We start from the raw sequence: 21632 nt of genomic DNA, 5'->3' as shown, positions 1-21632 counted from the left end.
CATTTCCCAGATCTAGTGAAAATCCATTCACCTTGTAGGAGGGTTCAGTGAAAATGTCAAATCTTATAAGTTCTCAGCCATTAAAATGTTTTTTTTAATTAAAAAAACATTTTTCAGCCTTGGGAACTTTAAGATGGGTGGACTTTTATTCAAATGTGCTGACTGGGAAAATCTGGGAGTTGAAATCCACTCATCTTTAAAAAGTTGCCAAGACCTTGAAACACTGCTTTAAATTGTTTTTGCACTTTCTGCTTAAAAAGATCGTTGAGTTGTCATCTAAAGCAGTGGTCCCCAACCTTGGCAACTTTAAGCCTGGAGAACTTCAACTCCCAGAATTCTCTGGCTGGGGAATTCTGGAAGTTGAAGTCCTCCAGGCTTAAAGTTGCCAAGGTTAAAGACCCCTGATCTAAAGGAAACTCGGCAAAGAACGCTGTCACTCAAGTACCACAACATCGGGCAAAATAACCCGCGTGCTTGATTGTTGGGTTCTCCCCCGCCCCACTCCCGCTTAAGCCTGAAATGCGCGCGAGCCTCGAAACAAACTACAAGCCCCAGAATCCTCCGGGGCGCAACACCTGCAAGCCGCGTCCCGCCTATTTGTGAAAGTAGGAGGGGACGCGCCCAGAGAAAGAGATGAGAATGGAACGAGGGGAGGACGCACCGGCTGCACAGAAGGCTACTTCGTACGCGTGGGATTGCTCGCAACAGCCGCTTCCCCCCAGCAGCCGAGGCAAATGGGTTCGGCTGAATGTCGGGGGCACCGTTTTCTTAACCACCAAGCAGACCTTGTGCCGCGAGCAGAAATCCTTCCTCTGCCGCCTTTGCCAGGGAGAGGAGCTGCAGTCGGATCGGGTAAGCGCCCGCGCTCCACCGACCCTCCAAGGAGCGCGGTTGTTTTGCGAACACGCGGGCGTTTCTCCCCTTGGCTTAAATCGCAGGGCGTGGAGAGCGCCGAGGCTCCTGCTGTGGTCAGCATTGAAGTGGTGGTGGTGGGGGCTCCCTTTGTTTCGGAAGATCGGAGCCCACTTGGGAATAAGCTTGCTAAAGGATCGCGCTTTTCCCCGTCGCTTCACCCACTTTTCGAGTCTTCCCCCACATAAGCAGAAGTCGTTTTTGTGTGTGTGTGGTTTTTTTGTTTTTGCAAAGTCACACTCGGGTGTTTACTTCGTGAACGCAAAGTTGGTCAGGGGGCTCGAGTCTCTTTCTCTCTCCCCCGCCCCCCCCAAACAAAAAATTTCTCAGGATTTTGGAGCTTGACGTAGGAACGAGGGTTTCTTCCCGGTACGCTTCGGCTACACAGTGTTAAAAAGCAAGGCAAGTCCTATAGAAGCATCACCGTTTTCTGGCGGGGCGTCTCTGCCTGCCTGAGCTGCGAAAGTGTAAGCGATGAAACTTGTTTTTAAATGCCTGCAGGCCAATCGCTCTGCTTGTTGAAAAATGCGGACGCCGAGAAAGTCTCCGGCTTCTGCTTTTTGCACGCGAGTGTGCTGATTTAAATGGCTCGAGGAGATAATGTTGATCGCCTCTTATCCCCGAAGCGCGCCGGTTTCCGCTAAAAGCATCGATAAAAGATCACGAAAACTCCGCTTGTCCACCCCAAGGGGCTGCTCCGCCTCGAAGAAATCTTGCCCAGTACTCAAAATAACCGCGAATTTAGGAGTCGTTTCCTTCCTCTTCCTCACCGTAACACCCCTTGTATTAATGTGGGTCTTTTAGTGTCAGTGGTTCCAAGAGTTTTATCTTGGCGCTCGATGCAAGCTGTTGTTAAGGCTAATGTAGTCTTGGGCAGCCGTTCAAAAACTTCATCCGCAGGATGTTTTTGGGTTGTTGTTCTTGTTTTAAATGGAGTAAAGCATACGCTCAGTCAGGCGGTTGACTTCAGTGTTTATTCTCCAAGGCTATATGCCTAAAGAATACAGCTTAAAATAAATATTATGATAGGATCAAAAAGCTTGTGACTTTGGACAACATATTAGGCTAAAATGTATTTTGTAGTGGGATGGCTGGATTTACACACAACTAGGCTAGGCTAAGAGGGGCTTTAGCATATTGAAGGAATCCAGCCACTGTGATAATGTATCTTGTGAGCCAGATTATCAACTAAAGCCATAATAACTAAAGGATAGTTCATTTAGATGCAGCATGTTAGAACTGGGCAGATACCTTTTAGTCAGCCTGATTTACACTTCCATGACAAACTGAATAGAATGTATATAAAATTTAGTTTGTAGGGTGAACCCAGCCAATTTGATTAACTCAGATCACATCTTAATCTGTTTTATGAATACTGTATAAGTCTTCGTGACGACATTGTTTCAAATTGGCCAATATTATTTGGAGGAAGTACACAGTTGTGCCTGCGTACACATGCACAGACACACAAAGTATGCAGGCCTTGCCAAATCCCTCTCTTCCTATTTTTCTTGGCAGCTTTACATTTTTCCCCCTTCTGATCCTGCAGATACATGCAATTGGTTTTGACTTTGTTTTGCAAACTTAGCCATTGTGTTTTACCTAAATAATATTTTATGCCATAGCACAAGGCTTGAATGAAGTCAGTATATTGATTTAGTGATCATTTATCTAAGATCATTTATCTAAGAAATATTTAAATACTTCACAGCTTAAATATCATTATAATTATTTGCCCTGAATCTCCTACAATTCAACTACATTTAATGACTTAGGGTTCCCATAAATATGACAGAAACAAAAACCTCTTTTGCTGAGTGTGCATGGTTTAAAACAGACTTCCCTTTTTGCCCATTATTCCCCAGGCCGCCGCCCCGCATAAAAAAACCCTATGTCTGCAAGATGTTTTCTCTTTGGAAAGTTGTTCCAGATTGATTTTTTTAAAAGCAGTTTTGAAATACAACCATTTTTGAGATATAGCAGTCATAGGTGAATAGTATATCTGTGTAACACATTTAGTGTTGGCAGTACAATTTGTTTTATTTTTTTCCTAATGGATACTATCTTGAGATGTGTCTCTTGTGGGTTAAGGTACCAGGCTAGAGATCAGGACACCGAATTTTCCGGCCTTAGGCATGAAAGCTGGCTGGGTGACTGGGGCTAGTCTCTCTCTTGCCTTCAGAAGTTGTAGGAGCTTCATCACTGGAAGCTTTCAAGAAGAGACTGGACTGCCATTTGTCAGAAATGGTGTAGGGTCTCCTGCTTGGGGGTGGGGGTGGGGTTGGACTAGATTACCTACAAGGTCCCTTCCAACTGTTAATCTGTTAAAAGTGGCAGTTGTGGAGAAAATAGGAGCAGGAAGGAGAATTATAGATGTTCATCACCTTGAGTTATTTATAAAACATGATAAAGGCAAGATATAAATGATAAATACCTTCCCCCTTTGTAGACTTGTCAAGATCTGTTTCTGAATGTATAGTTATTGCCACTTTATTCCCATCAATATGGTATGTATGAATCTGTGTTATTCTCTCTCTTGCTCTCTCTCTCTCTGTGTGTGTGTGTGTGTAAAACATTTCAAAAAGTTTTGCCCTGTTTTGTATCATTTTATATATAAATTTATATTAATGCCCATTCAACCTTTTTGAGAAGAGTCCTTGAGCTCATTTTCTTTTACCACTCTTCAGTAATGAAAGGTCAGCAAAACCGGTTACCCGACTGCTGATTTCTAAATTATTTCTCACTGGTTTAACTTTAAGGCTTACATAAAAAGCACATGTCCCAATTGGTGTTTATATCCCCTTTATTATGAAAGCTGACCGTTAATTCTTTCTCTCTTTCTCTTAAATGTTTTTAAGCATTTAATGATCCATAATAATATTTCATTTGTTATCCCTGAAAACTAAATTTATTCAGAGGTTCGGGCGAAGGATTGTATTCAAAAATCTTTTGAAGATCCAAGTAAACAAAGAACTCATGGCTTGTTTGGTTCTTTGCTTTTGGTTTAGGATGAGACCGGCGCGTATCTCATAGATCGAGATCCAACTTACTTTGGACCTATTCTGAATTTCCTCCGGCATGGGAAACTGGTACTGGATAAAGACATGGCTGAGGAAGGTAAGTCTACAGATCTGTATGTTCCGGAACTTAGGAATATACATGCCAGTAGAGGTATTCCTTGACTTAGAAACATTCGTTTGATGACCATTTGAAGGACTGAAAAAAGTGAATTACAACCTTTTTCACCCTTAACATCATTATAGCATCCCCTAGGGTGTATGTGATCATTTATGAACATTGCACTATCCTGGGGTCATGTGATCATCACTGGAAATCTTCCCAGTAACTTCTGACAAGCAGAGTCAATGGGAGAAGCCAGATTCCCTTAACGACCACATGATCCACTTAACAATTGCAGTGATTCGCATAACTGTGGCAAAAAGGTCATAAAGTGGGGTAAAACTCAACACTTAGCAATGAAATTTTGGGCCCAATTATGGTCATAAATCAAGGACTAGCTGTATTGTTTTTGGTGGGCAATGAACATAATTGATTGCTAAGGGCTATTTATTGAAGTGCCTCTGAAATACACTTGAGAATACTCTCGTCTCTGCGTTTATTGTCTAAAATATTTCATGACAGTAATATTATAGCAGGACTTTAAGAACATGTTAAATATTTTCTGGCAATATGATCTTTTTTATGAGATTGAACGCTTCACATATTTTTTCAGGAAATGATTCTATAACAAGAACATAAAATGATGCATTATACCAAATTAGACTACGGTATTACTGACACAGTAATACCGTGAATACATATGCAGTAATACGGTACCCTCAAGCTTCTTTTTACTGACCAAGGGCCCATTCTTTCCATTATTGTTTCTCTTCTTAAAAATGGGTAAAATGGTTTTCTAAAGTATTGAACATGAAAAACAAATATAACATAAATCTTAAAAATAGATATAGCATAGTTAAAAGACAAACATCCCCTAAACTAGGGATCCCCAACTCCCGGGCTACGGCCCACTATTGGGCCACGACCCATTTGGAAGCGACTTGTGTAAGTGGGGGTTGGAGGGTGTATGCGTGTGCAGTTCCACTCATGCAAATAGGGGCTCATGCGTGAAGTTCTGCTTGCACAAATGGAGATGTATGTGTGTTCGTGTGCCTACCATTCACACAGAGCCATCCCCTCTCTCCCTCCTCCCCCAAAGGGTCAGGCCACCAAGTTGGAAAGGTTGGGGACCACTGCCCTAAATGGTCCCCAATTTATATGAACAATTCTCCAATATTTGTTTTGCTCACGTCTGAGATACAGCCCTATCTACTTTTTACCCTATCTCTGCCCTTTATGGTCCACAGCCACCCTGCATAAAACTATGGTTGCTAAGAATTTCTTAGCTCTGGTTTATGATGACTTACAGCAAAGAGTTTCTGGGGTTCAGAATATAGTCTGTTTTAGTCTTGATGGAGATCCAGATGTTAACCCAAGGGGCTTCTGGATGAAAAACAAAAGATTTTACTACCGGGTAAATTACTCCTTTGTTTCTTAATCGGTTCTTTCTCTTGCCCTTCTTCTATTATGTAGAGATATGTTTATTCAAATTAGCATTTATATTGGCTGTGTACCTTTTTCTTTTTATGTAATAGTGCTTTTGTTTAATTCATGCATAATTGTTGTTTTATCTTTATTTTTATAATATAAATAAGGCCATTTTGGTGAAGAAGTCTGGATAACAAAAATTAAAAAATAGGTACTGCTTAGTTATTTTATCTATCTAGTGGCTTATAACTTGGTATCTCTTTGCTGGGCTGTACTTTCCAGATAGCTCTGCTAAAATGTAGATATCTTCAGAAGATTTTCTGCAGAGAAAACGTGAATTTCTGGCATACTGCCTGAACTAGCAAACCGCCTTAATTTAACACTAATACCTGCAGTAGTGTAGAAGGGTGAGCTTATGTTCAAGAGGAAAGAAAAATGGCAGATTTATTCAATGATTCCCATAGACACAAACCTGTAAGTCATAACAATTAGCAATCTCTATAATCAATTTCAACAACTCCATATCTAGGTAGTTCTCAAGTTATGACAATTGAGCCCAAAATTTCTCTTGCTAAGTAAGATAGTTGTTAGGTGACTTTTGCCCCATTTTCCAACCTTATGACTACCGTTAACTGATTCACTGCAGTTTGTTAAGTTAGTAACATGGTTGTTAAGTGAGTCTCCCTTCCCCATTAAGTTTGCTTGTCAGAAGGTTGCAAAAGGTGATCACATGACCCTAGGACATTGCAACTGTCACAGTACATGTCAGTTGCCAAGCATCTGAGTTTTGATCACAGGCTCATGAGGATTCTGCAATAGTCCTAAGTGTGAAAACGGTCATAAGTCACTTTTTTCAGTGCTCTTGTAATTTTGAACGATCACTAAACGAATGTTTGTAAATTGTACTACATTTCCCTTAAAAAGGTTAAATCAGTAGGACGTACTACACTAAACCTATAGCTAAGATACTTGTTTTGCTGCTAAGATCCAGTTTGGTGTAGGGTTTAAGCACCAGACTAGAAATCAGGAAACTCTGAGTTCTAATCCCACTTTAGGCATGAAGTGAGTTGGTTGAGCTTGGCCAGTTGTTTACTTTCAGACTGAGGAAGAGGGAACTAGCATGTCACTTCTGAAAAATGCTGCAGGGGGTAGTTGCTGGGAGACAATACTGACTTGAAGGCACGTTTTCCCCTCCCATTGCTGCTGTGCCACATCAACCAGCTGACTACTGCGCACCTGTTGCTAGCTGCCTTCTGATCTTCAGCCTCATCTCCTTGTTGCTTGCACCCAAGGTGGATGCCCTCTCCCCCGCCCTTTGGTATGCTATTGGACATTAATCTAGCAGCTGAAGTGAGGAAGAGAAAGGAAAGGCAAACCAGGCTAGTTTCTTACAAAATAAATGGGTGGAATAATAGTTGCATATTTTATCTTAATCTGGGTCACAGATTGATGTCTTTTTATAGTGAAAGTTGGCAATTCCTATTACCCTACTTGGGGCTGCCCGCATGGATATTGTCCTCACCCACCACAACCATGCTGAGTGGGGTTGAGACTCTGAACTTGAAAATAAAGAGCAGCTGTATTTATTTACTTCTGTGGTCCTTTGCTTCGGCTCTACCGTCTATTTTTAATTGCCTACATTCCCTTAGTGCAGTTCTGTGTTGGGAAAATGAGAAACAGGCCAAACAGTGCATCACAAGGGTGATGGTTTGTACCCTTGTAAATACACTGATGCTTGGTATTCTAAATATTTAGTTTTTGACTTCGTAAGAAGCAGCGTCTTTCCTTCAAAAAAAAAATTATCGTTCTGTTGAATGCTATTTATTATTCTGTGTTCAGAAATCCTAACAACAAGCTGCCAATGACATATTTTGGTGGCACTCTTGTTTGTGATAACAATCAGCTAATTAAACAGTAGAGCAAATCATCCAAATAGAGACAAGCTATAATTTCCAGTGGTCAAGGAAAAGAGTATACTGTAAATGTTTAAATAGCAGTAAGAGATAGAAGACAGTGGAAAGGAAGGAGGAAGTCTGATGTTGAAAGCTACATCTTTATGTTGTTTTTATGTTTTTTTTTTACTTTGCTTTTAGTATTTCATTGTCTTGTGTCTTTTCTACTTTTTAACATCAGCTTGAAGAGTATAAAGTGATTATATGCTTATAATAAAGTTTTTTTCCCAATTTAAAAAGAAAGAAGCTGATGAACTAATTCACAGCGTTACGCCATTTTCAGTTTCTCTGTTCTGACAGTTTCCTTTTCTTGTGGGAGTAGTTGGCAGTGGTGAGAGTACTTGTCTGAATTATTCAAAGCACAATTTTCTTATAGCACAAAAAAGGAGTAAGAATAGGGAGAAGAACTGACTGAGTTCAGACAACAGTACATGAGCTTAAAGGTGCAGTACGTGTCATAAGAATTCAGCTACATATTATGGGAATAAACCATAATATGTAGCTGAACCATGTCTGGTTTATTTGGGGACATGTTATGTGCAAACAAAAATCATGTCTTGGTAACCTAAGTTTAGAATTTAGCATGTTACAAGAAGCTAACTGATCACTCTTGAAGAATCTGAAATTACAATATTTTATTCTATTTCTATTCTGGTTCTGGTTCTGGATACTACTCTAGTATGGGAGGCGAAGGAAAAGAAGAACAACATCATTGTCATGATGAGGACAGTAATTCTCTGTGGTGATTGAAAAACTGCTTCTTCGTTTCCCTCCCCACAACTTTCAGACTCCTAGTGGCTGTATTTTTTGCTTTGTTTATTAATATATTCCCTAGTTGCTGAAGGAAGAAAGTGACATATTGTGAGGTTCCTAATGAGGCTTCAGGTCCAAATAGATTATTCTGGTGAATAACAAAGTGCTAGTTCCTAAGTATAATTTTAGTTCCTCAGTGGTTTCATTAAGTGCCTGGATCCCACATGCCTGCTGCTGAAATGCATCACGTGGGTCCCCTTAGGGAAGAGACATGGGGTTGCAAATGACAGATGAACAAAATGGAAGACAACATTTTATTTGCTTATGTAGCAGTAATTTTATGTCAATTTCCCTTAGGCTAATATTTTTCAACCTCAGAAACTTTAAAATATATGGACCTCAAAACGTCCAGAATTCCCCAGCCACCAGTTGCAACCTGGTCTCTGATATTTTGGGCTAGAGATTCCCAATTCTTTAATATTGTTCTTCTGTCTGGATGATAATTCTGGTTGGTGTATATGGATACCCACTGTGATAAAAAAAATATCAAGAGCAAAATAGATCCAACAAGTTTTGATTTGGCCATCATTGGATTAGAGCTAGATAGTGGATATGGTTGAAGATTAAATTTTGAGTGTTTCTACATGAATCAAATATCTTTATGCTTGATGATATAATCTGGTTAGTTAGTTAAGGCTAACTAGAGCATGTGGGTTGAATCCAAACAGTGATTCATCCTTGAAAGAGGGGGTGGCCCAACCCATGCTTAAGAAGACATCCCCCGCCCCTCAAGAAATCATGCTGGATCTCACTATTAATTTTTGGACCGCTTCCTTTTTAGGGAAAGTTGCTAAGAAAGTAGGTTGCAGTTTCAAAGGTTTCTAGATGAAGTGGATTTCTGGATCTCTCCCAGTAGGGTTTCAAACAAAGGTACAGTGTAGGTATGGTATTGATTTTATTTGCTGATGTGGCAGGACTACTGTAGAGGTGGTATTTCCACTGGTTTCCTTGACAATATTGATACCATTGATTATTATTTCCTTTTGGACTGGCTTTAAGTGTTGAAAGTTATGGAGTTATTGTGGTTCTCTTTCCTCTTGGGCCATTTCAAATTAGTGATGTTGTGGAGATGAGGAGAGAGGTCTAACTCAAGGTTCTTGCTTTGTAGGATAGCTCGAGGCTTGATTCTTTTCTGACTCGCTAGTTATCAGCTATACTAGCTGATAACCCGGTGCTGCCAGGGTATTTATAGACGTCGAAGCGTTTGTCTGACAGGGAGCCATTGAGAGGAGTCTTTCTTCCTCCTACTCCCCTGCCCATCATCCCTGCCCTATCCCTTCACCCTCCAACCCCCCTACCTGTGCCACCATCTGTTTTACCAGTTCCTCAGACTAGGCCTTGGACTGGAATATAAATCCCTGAGCTGGGCCATGCTGTGCCTCCTCCACCCCTGCTAAAATAAGCTGGGTCTCCTCTGTGGCCTTCATACCTGTTTCACCTCGGTTGGTGTGGTCCCATCCTTTGTGTGATGAGTTGGGGTGAAGGACGATCCTGGGAAAATGGGTTGAAGCTGTGAGGTGGGGGCAGACGATCTCGTTAGGTCGTGGCGCGCTCAGTCAAAGTCTTCTGTACTGGCCGAATCAGGCTCCCTTCGCTTCATAGGCCTACTGTGTGAGGGAGGCCTAGGCCTTAAAGGCCCACTATGTGAGGGAGCACGCTCAATCAAAGGCCTCTGTACTGGCCTAATCAGGCTCCCTTCCCCCTCCCATGGCATCATGAACAAATGTCGCTCTAGGACACCGCACTTGCTCTCCTTAAAGGCTCAGGCTTTCCATAGTTATGCTGGAACACACAGACACAGACACACAGACACACCCCAGGGGTGTCTTACCCCCACAGTGTTTGTCTCTGGAGGGTAAGTCATCTGTGTACCAAGTTTGGTCAAAATTGCTTGAGGTGTTCCAGAATTATGTTTGAAATGCATACATACATACATACATACATACATACATACATACATACATACATACATCCCTTTAGATAGATAGATAGATAGATAGATAGATAGATAGATAGATAGATAGATAGATAGATAGATAGATAGATAGGAAGGAAGGAAAGAAAAAGAAAGAAAGAAAGAAAGAAAGAAAGAAAGAAAGAAAGAAAGAAAGAAAGAAAGAAAGAAAGAAAGAAAGAAAGAAAGAAAGAAAGAAAGAAAGAAAGAAAGAACACAGAAGAAGATTGCTGGATGGGGTCATCCATAGGCATGGAGTTGGATGTACATCGCACAACATTCTTTCTTGATGTCTAGAGGCTATAGGGACCTGGCTGAGGGGAAACAGGCTCAGACTTAACCCTTGTAATACAAGTAGCTGTGGGTTTTGGGACCATCTGATCTAGACACTTTCCATGTTCTTTCTGGATAGAGTAGTACTGGTCCAAATCTACCCAGTGTGCAGTTTGGGAGATGTACAGCTATTGTTCTAAGAGATGTACAGCTATTGTTCTAACATCAGTTGTGCCTATGTATGAATCAGGAGGCTCTCCTCATAATCATTCATGCTTTAGTCACCTCACAGTTGGATTACTGCAATGGTTCCATATGGGCTGTCCTCAATGACCTCTCAGAAGCTCACAGGCCCAGAATTCAGGGATGTGAACAGATACCTCTCTACTTTATGAGCTACATTGATTACCAGAGATCTTGAGCATCATTCAAGATCCTGGTTCTCACTATGAAGTTTTTCGTGACACAGGGCTGGGTTATTTGCAGGACTCAAAAATAATCTTTGATTATTTTTGCTCTTCTGGTTAGATCTGGCAGGGCAAAGTTTGATCAGACACTGTTGACAATGTTGTGTCACTTAGACAGTGTCATGAGAGAAGACAGTTGTGCCTTCTCTGTTACTTTCCTGCCCTTTGGAACACAATTCCTCCTTGAGATTTGGTTGGCCCCAACCTTTTCAGCCTTTCAGAGGGCATAAAAATCTGAACCTTTTCCCAAGCAGTGGGAAAATTAAGCCAACAGAATAATTCTGTTGGTTTAATTTTTCCCAGTACTGAATGTCCTTATGTTTTGAATTTTGTTTTTATTTTTAAATCATTTTATATGGACTTAATTGTTGTTTACAAATGATGTACACTGCCCCGAGTTATGTGCTGAGTGGGAGGCTTTATAAATCAAGCTAACTAAATAGATGAAAATTTATTCTTAAACCATCTGTCGAGTTGGTTGAATTATTTTTCTGATAGGCATGATTTTGTCACATTTCCATATGGGAAATCAGTTGGTTTTAGTGGCTGAAAAGATTTAATTCACTGGATAGATTTATACATCAAACTAAGTCAGGATTTTGTTTTTTAAAAAAACTATATATATTGAATAAAGCCAGAATAACTTAGTTAGCATATAATGCTTGGGTCTGCACAAGCCATTGGTATGCTCTATTATGGACGACTTAATGACCAAGTAGCATTTACTATATTTACCCAAAAAGAATCTAGCTTACTTTTTGAATAATTACTTATGGCTGTAGTACATTTTCTTGAGAGAATTAGAAAGCAACTAACACAATTTCTGTATAATTGCTGAATATGAGCAAATGAGTGGGGGTGCAAAGTATGAATAGCTATGCTAATCAAGGTTAGTCTTGATCACCTCTATCTATTTGCTTATTTAGTTTGTTCATTTGTTAAATTTATTTCCCACCTTTCTATCAAGAAGTCAAAGTGAAATACCCTGTTCCCCCAAAAATAAGACCTCCCCAGATAGTAAGCCCAATTGGGCTTTTGAGTGCATGTGCTAAATAAGGCCTCTCCCTGAAAATATTTAAATGCATGCACAGCCAGTCCCCACCATTTCCTCTGGTTAGGGTTGGGGAGACAGAGTGGAAATCAGGTAAGACGGCAAGAGGAGCCCCGTCTTGCTCCATGTGCCCCAAAATAATAAGACCCCCCCGAAAATAAGGACAAGTGCTTATATCGGGGTTTAAAAAATGTAAGACAGGGTCTTATTTTCAGGAAAACACGGTAGCACTTTGACCTCCCATTTTTCTCCAAAACAACTGAGATTGTTTAAGCTAAGAGTCATAAATACACATATGTGAGAGTCTTACATGCATACATTTGTTGAGGGGAAAATACACTTCAGGATTGGTTTCAACAAGAGTTGGACATGAAAATGTTGGAATGTTCCAGAATACATTGGAACAAATTATGGTTTTCTAGGTTATCTCAATCCAGGGGATGACTTATTAGTTTTCAGAAAGTTGATCTTCTGAAACAATGTTTGTGACACACCTGGTCATCTTAAATTCAGGTTCATCATTCTTTTTTGTAAATATGGCGTTTTCTTTTTGAGGTACCTCACCTCAACAAAAATCAAAAATAAAAAAAAAATTTGGAACAAAAATCAGAGTGACGCCTCTTCAGGTACCTCAAAATTTGCTATGAATAAGATAAGAAGGAGCATGCTAGCAGCTCACCTCAGTTCTATTTTCTCAGAAGTTCAACTCATCATGAAGAGATGATTAACAATGGAATGGGTACCTAAGGATATGTCTAGAATTATTATATTTTGCTGGCTTTCTTAATGGGTTGCTGGAAGTAATATTTCAAAGCTAGTGAAGATATCTGGAATGTTTTTTAATGCTGTTACAATATCCTGTCCCGTCCCTTACCCATCTACCCTCTCCCTTGCCTCCCCTATCTTCACGGAAGACTTAGAGAAGCAAACTTTATTTAAGCATGCTATTTCTGTAATAAAAATGTCCTTTTGAATCTGAAGCATCTCTTTCTGGATTGTTCTATTCACATGCACATATTCTTCTAAATATAGACTCACTGAGCTGGAGAAACTGAAGAATTTCCCCTTCGTTGCATAACAGTAATCATTTATACACTATTAAGTGTGATGCTACTGAAAAGACCATTCCAGCATTCTACTCTTATGCTTAGAAATATTTTTCTCCATGTTTTTTTTGTCTTCTTTCATGCCAAGCCAATAACAAGCTATTGAGATAACTGATCTACTTTCAAATTAGGTAGAAAGGGATCATATAGAAATAGTGATTAATTTATTTTCTCTTTGCAAAATTCATTCTAGCTTCTTTATGGAAGAAAATAATCCCTCTTTTATTAAATTCTTTATTCAGAAATAGGGCATATTTATTGTAATGAAACGAATCTATTGCATTAGAAAATGAGAAAATTGAATCTTTCAGAATAAATGTATTGAAATATGAATAAAATTTATCCTATTTTGAAATGATGACTTTTGATGCAAGTATTTTTGCTTGTTTGGTTGCTTTCATTAAGATTCGGTGCGATCTGCAGTGATTTCATAAGTACTGTTTCTTTCTTTTGCATTTGTATGACAATTATGCCACCTTACTAATACGTATCTATTTAGGATGGTCACTTCTTAGTTGAGTATTGGACTCAGTGTTTCTTCTCTTTTATCCTGCTGAAATCTGTCCTCTTTCAAGTCTATTAAACATACTGCCTTTCCTTTTCTTTCCCCTCTTTTGAGGTCGATTTTGTTTTGTTTTTTGGGGGGGGGGCCTCCATGTTTTATCTGATCACCTTAAACTTCCTTGTCAGTTTGCATGACCTAGTAGAGGGGAAAAAAGAGAGACTCGTGTTATGAATTTGTCCGATCATTTCTCTCTTATTCTGTCTTTTCACAGTCTTTTTTCTCTTCAGCTTTCGTCCTGTGACCCGTGCTTGGATTTGAGATTCCCCTAAAATATCATTTGGTCTAGTCCAGTCATAGCTTTGTTTCAATCAAAAATTAGCATATGGTAACTTTGCATATGCAAACATAGCATCTGCAAAAAACAGCATATGCAACTTTGTAGGGAAATATAAGAATTAAGATATAAATGGGCTGTCAAGCTGTTTTCCTAAAATATAGAATTTGTCATTTTATGAAGATCTTGGTTTTATCAAGCCTGGGGCTTGGCAAAGAGGATAATCTTATGTAAATGGAAAGGAATATATTTTTCTGATGAATTCAGATAAGAGCCTTATCTATTTTTGAAAAGATTTTTGCTCTAAAAATAAGAACATAAAGCAATAGATTTTCATATGATCCAGACTGAAAAATAAGATTGAGGATTGAATTTATTCTATATTGATGCTAAATGAAAATTATATGGATATTTCTTGTTTTTTTCTGTTACTTGTTCTCCCACATTTTCTTTTTATAGTGTTTAATCACCTCCATGTACATTTTTTTCATTTTAAACTGCTACATTTTTACCAGTATTGTAATTGCTTGTATTCTACCATTAATAATAAACAATTAAAATACATGAAAGAAAAATAGATACACGTGCTTATGTGAAACTACGAGAAAGAATGTAATTGTAATAAATATGATTGCAGGTGGATTAATCTTATTGATTGGAATGTGAAAAAGTGAAATTAAGTTTAATTATTAATAAAAGGATTAAAGTGCATGTCAGAAAGTATGAATTGGTTTCATTAGGTAGTTGTGAATGCTCATGAAAGTAGGTATCTGGAGTAATCTTGAACTGAGTGAGATTAAAAATCTAATATATTAGTTTTGATGGGATTTGATTTGGTTAAAGTTATACTCAAATGACAAAGGAAGACCCAGGCTTAATTGAATGTGATTCTGGAGAAAAATGACTTGGTCAGATGACTTGAATGAATGGATGGGAATCAGATAAACATTGGGACTGTTCAGAATTGAATGAAAATGATGATTGTTTATTGCAAAGTTGCCAAGAAATATGTGTTTGTTATGAATTCAGGATTTATGTTTTAATATGTTCACATGTACACATGGAAAAGGAAGGAATACAGGTAGTCCTCAACTTATAATTGCAACTGAGCACAAAATTTATGTTATTAAGTGAGAAATTTCTTAAGTCAGTTTTGCCCTATTTTATGACTTTTCTTGCCACATTTGTTAAGTGAATCACTGCAGCTGTTATATTAGTAACATGGTTGTTACATGAATCTGGTTTCCTCATTGACTTTGCCTGTCAGAAGGTCGCAAAATGTGATCACATGACTCCAGGACACTACAACTGTCATAAATGTGAGTCAGTTGTCAAGCACTGAATGTAAATCACATGACCATGGGGATGCTACAACGGTCATAAGTGAGAAATGGTCATGTCACTTTTTTCAAAGCTGTTGTAATTTTGAACGGTCACTAAATGAACTGTTGTTAAGTCGAGGACTACCTGTATAAATCAAAAGCTTTACTGATTTGTTTATGATGAGAGATTGAAAGAGTTAGTGAACAATATAATGATGATGAGAGATCCTGAATGTGACACAGAACATTCTTGACAGTTTTTGATTGCTTTTTGGGGGAAAAAATCTAGGCATAGAAAGAAGGAAAAATATGAAGGAAATAGAAGTAGAGGAAGTGGAGGAAGAATCAGACCCATAGAGCTGGAAGGAGCATAAGGATAAAATATGATGATCCTGTATAAAAAGTATTGGAAGATAGATTCGTGTTGTTAACAGAAAGAATGAGAAGTGTTCATAAATAAATTTGATGTGGAAGCTGCTAGGAATGGAATGAAAATAGATATTAACATAATATACAGATATATGTGGAAGAATTCCAGTGGGAATAATGAATAAGGCTAGTTATTCCTCACATTACTAATCTAGTTATTCTCACATTACTAATTTTTATATTAGGCTTAGGTGACAGGCTTAGGTGATCTGCTGAGGTCTATTTCAGTTGAATGTTTCTATGATAATCTGATTCTCTTAAATCAAAATTTCCTCCTCATTTTGCAGCAGGCAAATATATAAAATAAATAAATAACAGATAAAGTTCTGATGTCATATAGTTTCTTCCTTAAAAAGTCTGGATTGTGTGTGTTTGATCATATTTATTTATTTATTTATTTATTTGTATTCCACCTTTATTATTTTTACAAATAACTCAAGGCAGAGAATATATCCTATATACCTTCCTCCTATTTTCCTCACAACAACAACACTGTGAGGTGAGTTGGGATGACATAGACATTTAGCTATAATATACAGTCTGTCACACAAGTGAGTACACCCCGTCACATTTTGTATATATTTAAGTATATCTTTTCATATGGCAACACTGAAGAAATGACACTTGGCTACAATGTAAAGTAGTGAGTATACAGCTTGTATAATAGTGTAAATGTGCTGTCCCCTCAAAATAATGCAACACACAGTCATTAATGTCTAAACTGCTGGCAACAAAAGTGAGTACACCCCTAAATGATGATGTCCAAATGGGGCCCAAAGTGTCAATATTTTGTGTGGCCACCATTATTTTCCAGCACTTCCTTAACCCTCTTGGGCATAGAGTTCACCAGAGCTTCACAGGTTGCCACTGGAGTCCTCTTCCACTCCATGATGATGTCACGGAACTGATTTTTTTTAAATTTGCATTTATATCCCGCCCTTCTCCGAAGACTCAGGGCGGCTTACACTATGTCAAGCAATAGTCTTCATCCATTTGTATATTATATACAAAGTCAACTTATTGCCCCCAACAATCTGGGTCCTCATTTTACCTACCTTATAAAGGATGGAAGGCTGAGTCAACCTTGGGCCTGGTGGGGCTTGAACCTGAAGTAATTGCAAGCAGCTGCTGTTAATAATAAACTGTCTTAGCAGTCTGAGCCACTCAAGGACCCTTGATGGATGTCAGAGACCTTGCGCACCTTCACTTTCCATTTCAGGATGTCCCACAGATGCTCAATAGGGTTTAGATCTGGAGGTGTGCTTGGCCAGTCCATCACCTTTACCCTCAGCTTCTTTAGCAAAGCAGTGGTCGTTTTGGAGGTGTGTTTGGGGTCATTATCATGTTGGAATACTGCCCTGCGGCCCAGTCTTCAAAGGGAGGGGATCATGCTCTGCTTTAGTATGTCATAAGTACATGTTGGCATTAATGGTTCCCTCAATGAACTGTAGCTTCCAGTGCCAGCAGCACTCATGCAACCCCAGACCATGACATTCCCACCACCATGCTTGACTGTAGGCAAGAGACACTTGTCTATGTAATACTCACCTGGTCGCTGCCACACATGCTTGACACCATCTGAACCAAATAAATTTATCTTGGTCTCATCAGACCACAGGATGTGGTTCCAGGAATCCATGTCCTAAGTCTGCTTGTCAGCAGCAAACCGTTTGCGGGCTTTCTTGTGCATCATCTTTAGAAGAAGCTTCCTTCTGACAGCCCTGCAGACCAATTTGATGCAGCGTGCGGCGCATGGTCTGAGCACTGGCAGGCTGACTCCCCACGCCTTCAACCTCTGCAGCAATGCTGGCAGCACTCATACGTCTATTTCCCAAAGCCAACCTCTAGATACTATGCTGAGCATGGGCACTCAACTTCCTTGGTCAACCATGGCGAGGCCTGTTCTGAGTGGAACCTGTCCTGTTAAACCACTGTATGGTCTTGGCCACCGTGCTGCAGCTCAGTTTCAGGATCTTGGTAACCTTCTTATAGCCTAAGTCATCTTTATGTAGAGCAACAATTCGTTTTTTCAGATCCTCAGAGAATTCATGCCATGAGGTGCCGTGTTGAACTTCCAGTGGCCAGTATGAGAGCGTGAGAGCTATAACACAAAATTTAACACACCTGCTCCCTCTTCACATCTGAGACCTTGTAACACTAATGAGTCACATGACACCAGGGAGGGAAAATGGCTACTTGGGCCCCATCTGGACATTATCACTTAGGGGTGTATTCACTTTTGTTGTCAGTAGTTTAGACATTAATGGCTGTGTTGCCGTTATTTTGAGGGGACAGCACATTTACATTGTTATACAAGCTGTACATCAGTGGTGTAATCCGGCTGGATCTATCCGGCTCGCGCAAACCAGTAGCGCCGGCGGTGGGAGGCTCCGCCCACCTGCCAGGACATCATTACGTCCCATTTTTTACCCTCTACGCATGTGTAAAAGGCTCTGTGCATGCACAGAAGGCTCTGCACATGCACAGAAGGCTCTGGCCATTCACAGAAGAAGCATGCACACGCTCACATTCCCGAACCGGTACCGAAGGTAAATGCATTTCACCGGTACTGTACACTCACTACTTTACATTGTAGCCAAGTGTCATTTCTTCAGTGTTGTCACATGAAAAGATATACTTAAATATTTACAAAATGTGAGGGGGTGTACTCACTTCTGTGATACACTGTACATTTAGTATTAAATGTTTCCCAGTATTAGAAATATTCCCTTACATGATTTTTCATTGTAGCCTTGCTTTCCCCCCTTGATTATCTTTCCAAATTTGATCTCTGTGAAAGACATCACACTCTTGTCATATGCTTAGCTTATGATTCTGTTGTGAGTTAAGTTTAAGAACTGCCAAATCTTTTCTGTTTAATACGCAAATGATTATATTTTAATTAATATTTCTTGATAGTGAGATTGTTCAGTACTTACTGTTTTATTGTTATGCTCTCTGCTATTATTATTAGGAGTTCTGGAAGAAGCAGAATTCTACAACATTGGGTCTCTAATCAGACTAATAAAAGACAGACTGGAGGAAAAGGATTACACCATAACCCAGGTGGGTTGGGAAATGTCAGAATTATATTTAAGAGAAATTGAAACAAAAGTGCCCAGAATGTTAAGTTTCATTTTACAAAAAAAACTGAACAACAATAAATGTTACAAGACTGGGAATAAATAAGCCAGCATTTACTTGTTAAGCAGGGGCTGTTTTAATTCAGTTAATTTTGGGGTATTTGTTATTCAGTGTTAATTATGTAATTGGAAAGAATGATTCTTGAAAATTCAGTCTATATTTTATGGGGAAAAGATCATATGTGGGAGCTGTGAAAAGGCTAGTACTCTTGGCACTTGGTCTTTGATTGTTGTTACGAGAGAATTGAGAAGCTAGGATTTCACATATTAAGTTACTTGTCCATATATCTTCCATTTGGACTGGCAGCAATTCTCATACAGTATTGCAGCTTTCCCCAACCAGGTGCCTTCCAGATGTGTTGGCACAATTTCAGTTTCAACCTCAAATGATCAAAGCAATATGGGCTGGGAATTCTGGGAAATGAAATCCCAACCCATCTGGAGGTTGCTGAAATGAGAAAATCTGTCCTTTTAGATCTCTTTTAACTGGAGATAATGACTAAATCTTTTAAGGCAGATTGCACTTTTTATTCTCATGTGTGGTCTTGCTCTCAAACTCCATGTGAGAATAGTGCAAAATGGTTCATTTCAAGGCATGAAATTTTCGGATATGAAATTTCATGTCCCTCTCCTCCTTCCAAGTTCAGAACTGCTCACTCCTTTTGCCTTATAATGAATCACATCATTCATATAACAGCACTACTTATTTTGGTTACCAGAAAACTCTGGATCCTTAACCCTTAGCCCAGCCCTGCCAGAAATGACTAGGTGAGCTATAGCTCTTCTCCTTGCTCATCTAAAACTTTTCAGTTGAATGCACTGTGCAGATATTCCAACAACTATCAATTGCTTCTGTCTTTTCTATAGCATAGAGTTCTCTTCACTAGGACCCAGAATTGAGGATGGGAAGCAACTGCCTGTCTTTGTTTATTAATAGAAAATTTGGACAGATAGACAGGGAAGTCCTTGCTGATATAGTCTGTAGTTCTTTGTTCTGTTTCTTCTAGGTGCCACCAAAACATGTCTACAGAGTACTGCAATGTCAGGAGGAAGAGCTCACACAAATGGTTTCTACAATGTCAGATGGGTGGCGCTTTGAACAGGTATGCAAGATTATTTTGTTTATTGAATTTATTAAAAGATTAGGAATATATGTTTCCTATATAGTGTAGAATTAGGTAGTGATTTCTCTCTTGGCTCTCACAAGTAATTCACAAACCAGATTCCAAGAAGGAAAAAACATGCTATTCACCTAATAAACTGTATTAGTCGTTTTTTTCCCCACTTCTGACTGCATGCCTGGGAATAAGTTCCACTAAACTATATGGTGCTTAACTTTTTAATAAATCTGTGTTGTTGTGCAAGACATTTCATGCAATCCTCTGCCTGATTATCACTCTTTTCATTGCTTTTTAATAAGCACAGGTAAGATTGCAGACATAAATTGTGAATTGGCAATGCTCCCAATTCTTAAAACTATATAAGCTTAAAATTTATAGATTTTTCAGATCCTAGAACATTCCAAACTTAATTGGAGATCGAGGGGAAATATTCCTTAGCTCTTTCTATGGCATGATAAAAATCTTTTGGCAGATTGAATCTTTTCTGGCTCTATTGAAAAACACGGTTACATTTCTGTTGTTTCTTGTCATATGAAGACCACTGTGGAGGACAAATACGTTCACATTAAATCTTCTGCACTAATCCTAACATTTGCCCTCTTCAGATCTTATGTTCCTTTTCAAACCAGAAGTGTTCCCAAATTTTGCATCATTTGGCCTAACAAGCATTCATTCATCTCTTTCTACAGTTGGTAAATATTGGGTCATCCTATAACTATGGGAATGAGGATCAATCAGAATTCCTGTGTGTTGTCTCAAAGGAACTGTGCAGCTCACCCAGTGGCCTCTGTTCTGAGTCCAGCCGGAAACTTAAGGTTAGAGCAGTCCTTAAAATCCTGAAATTTAAATAACTTACGTTCTAAACTCTCTTTTCAGCTATCAAATGGCAAATGTGTTAGGACTTGTTCTTTGTTGTTCCCTGTCATGTCCAACCTAGTTTTAGAAATGTTTATTTCTAAGCCAATGGTCTTTTCTGCCTTTTAAATTTTTTTAAATAAAAAATTTATTTAAAAAAAATTATTTAAAAAAAATAATAAATATATTATTATTATTATTATTATTATTATTATTATTATTATTATTATTATTATTATTATTATTATTTCTGGAGTGAGTGAAGACTCTTTTTACAAGGAGATGTAGAACAGAATTACATTTTGATACCTATTTCCTTTCATAGATATGATAATCCAAAATTCAAATAAATTTGTAGTTCTTCAGAATTGCAAGCATTTTGCTTACATTTGCATGGTATTGTCCTGCTTGGTTTTCTGTTACCTGATATTCTAGAGTGAGTGACTTTCTGAAGTAAGGTGATTAGTCCCAAGTTCTTCATTGATGAAATATTAATCACATAATTTGTTTATGTATTTATATTCATATAGATGATCTAGTTCAGCAAAGGTAACATGATGCCTTTGAGAGAGATTGTGTCTACCAGTCTCCCTATTCCATCTAACTTTTTAAAAGTTTTTTTTTTTAAAGTAAAACTGGAGGAAGATGAAATATTGCAAAACAAAGCACATATATTTTCAGGAATGGGGAACTCATCAGATTTGTAGACGACATAGCTCACACTCCAGAAAAAAGGGTTAAGATACAGAAGGATCTTGACTTGAACATTGGGTCCTATCTGACAAAATGAAATTCAGTGGTGAAAAAAGTAAGGTTCTACTTTCTAGGCAAGAAAAACCAAATGTAG

At 38.7% G+C, this 21632-nt stretch overlaps 1 protein-coding gene across 3 annotated transcripts in view; it reads left to right on the top strand.

Annotated features, from left to right (window-relative positions):
* The first annotated feature begins 598 nt into the window (after positions 1-598).
* The window catches only part of KCTD17 (potassium channel tetramerization domain containing 17), a 36907-nt gene continuing 15873 nt past the window's right edge, over positions 599-21632 (top strand). For 2 of the 3 annotated variants that reach the window (XM_058189640.1, XM_058189639.1), the window contains exons 1-5: positions 599-852; positions 3921-4029; positions 18641-18732; positions 19817-19912; positions 20620-20745. In XM_058189640.1, the coding sequence (XP_058045623.1) occupies positions 634-852; positions 3921-4029; positions 18641-18732; positions 19817-19912; positions 20620-20745 (642 nt within the window). In that variant the 5' untranslated portion in view covers positions 599-633. The remainder of the gene's footprint in view (positions 853-3920; positions 4030-18640; positions 18733-19816; positions 19913-20619; positions 20746-21632) is intronic. The other variant, XM_058189638.1, reaches the window with a different exon arrangement.

The sequence above is a fragment of the Ahaetulla prasina genome, chromosome 7 (assembly GCF_028640845.1).
Source record: "Ahaetulla prasina isolate Xishuangbanna chromosome 7, ASM2864084v1, whole genome shotgun sequence".
Classification (NCBI taxonomy): Eukaryota; Metazoa; Chordata; class Lepidosauria; order Squamata; family Colubridae; genus Ahaetulla; species Ahaetulla prasina.
This window is presented reverse-complemented; position numbering and strand designations above follow the sequence as displayed.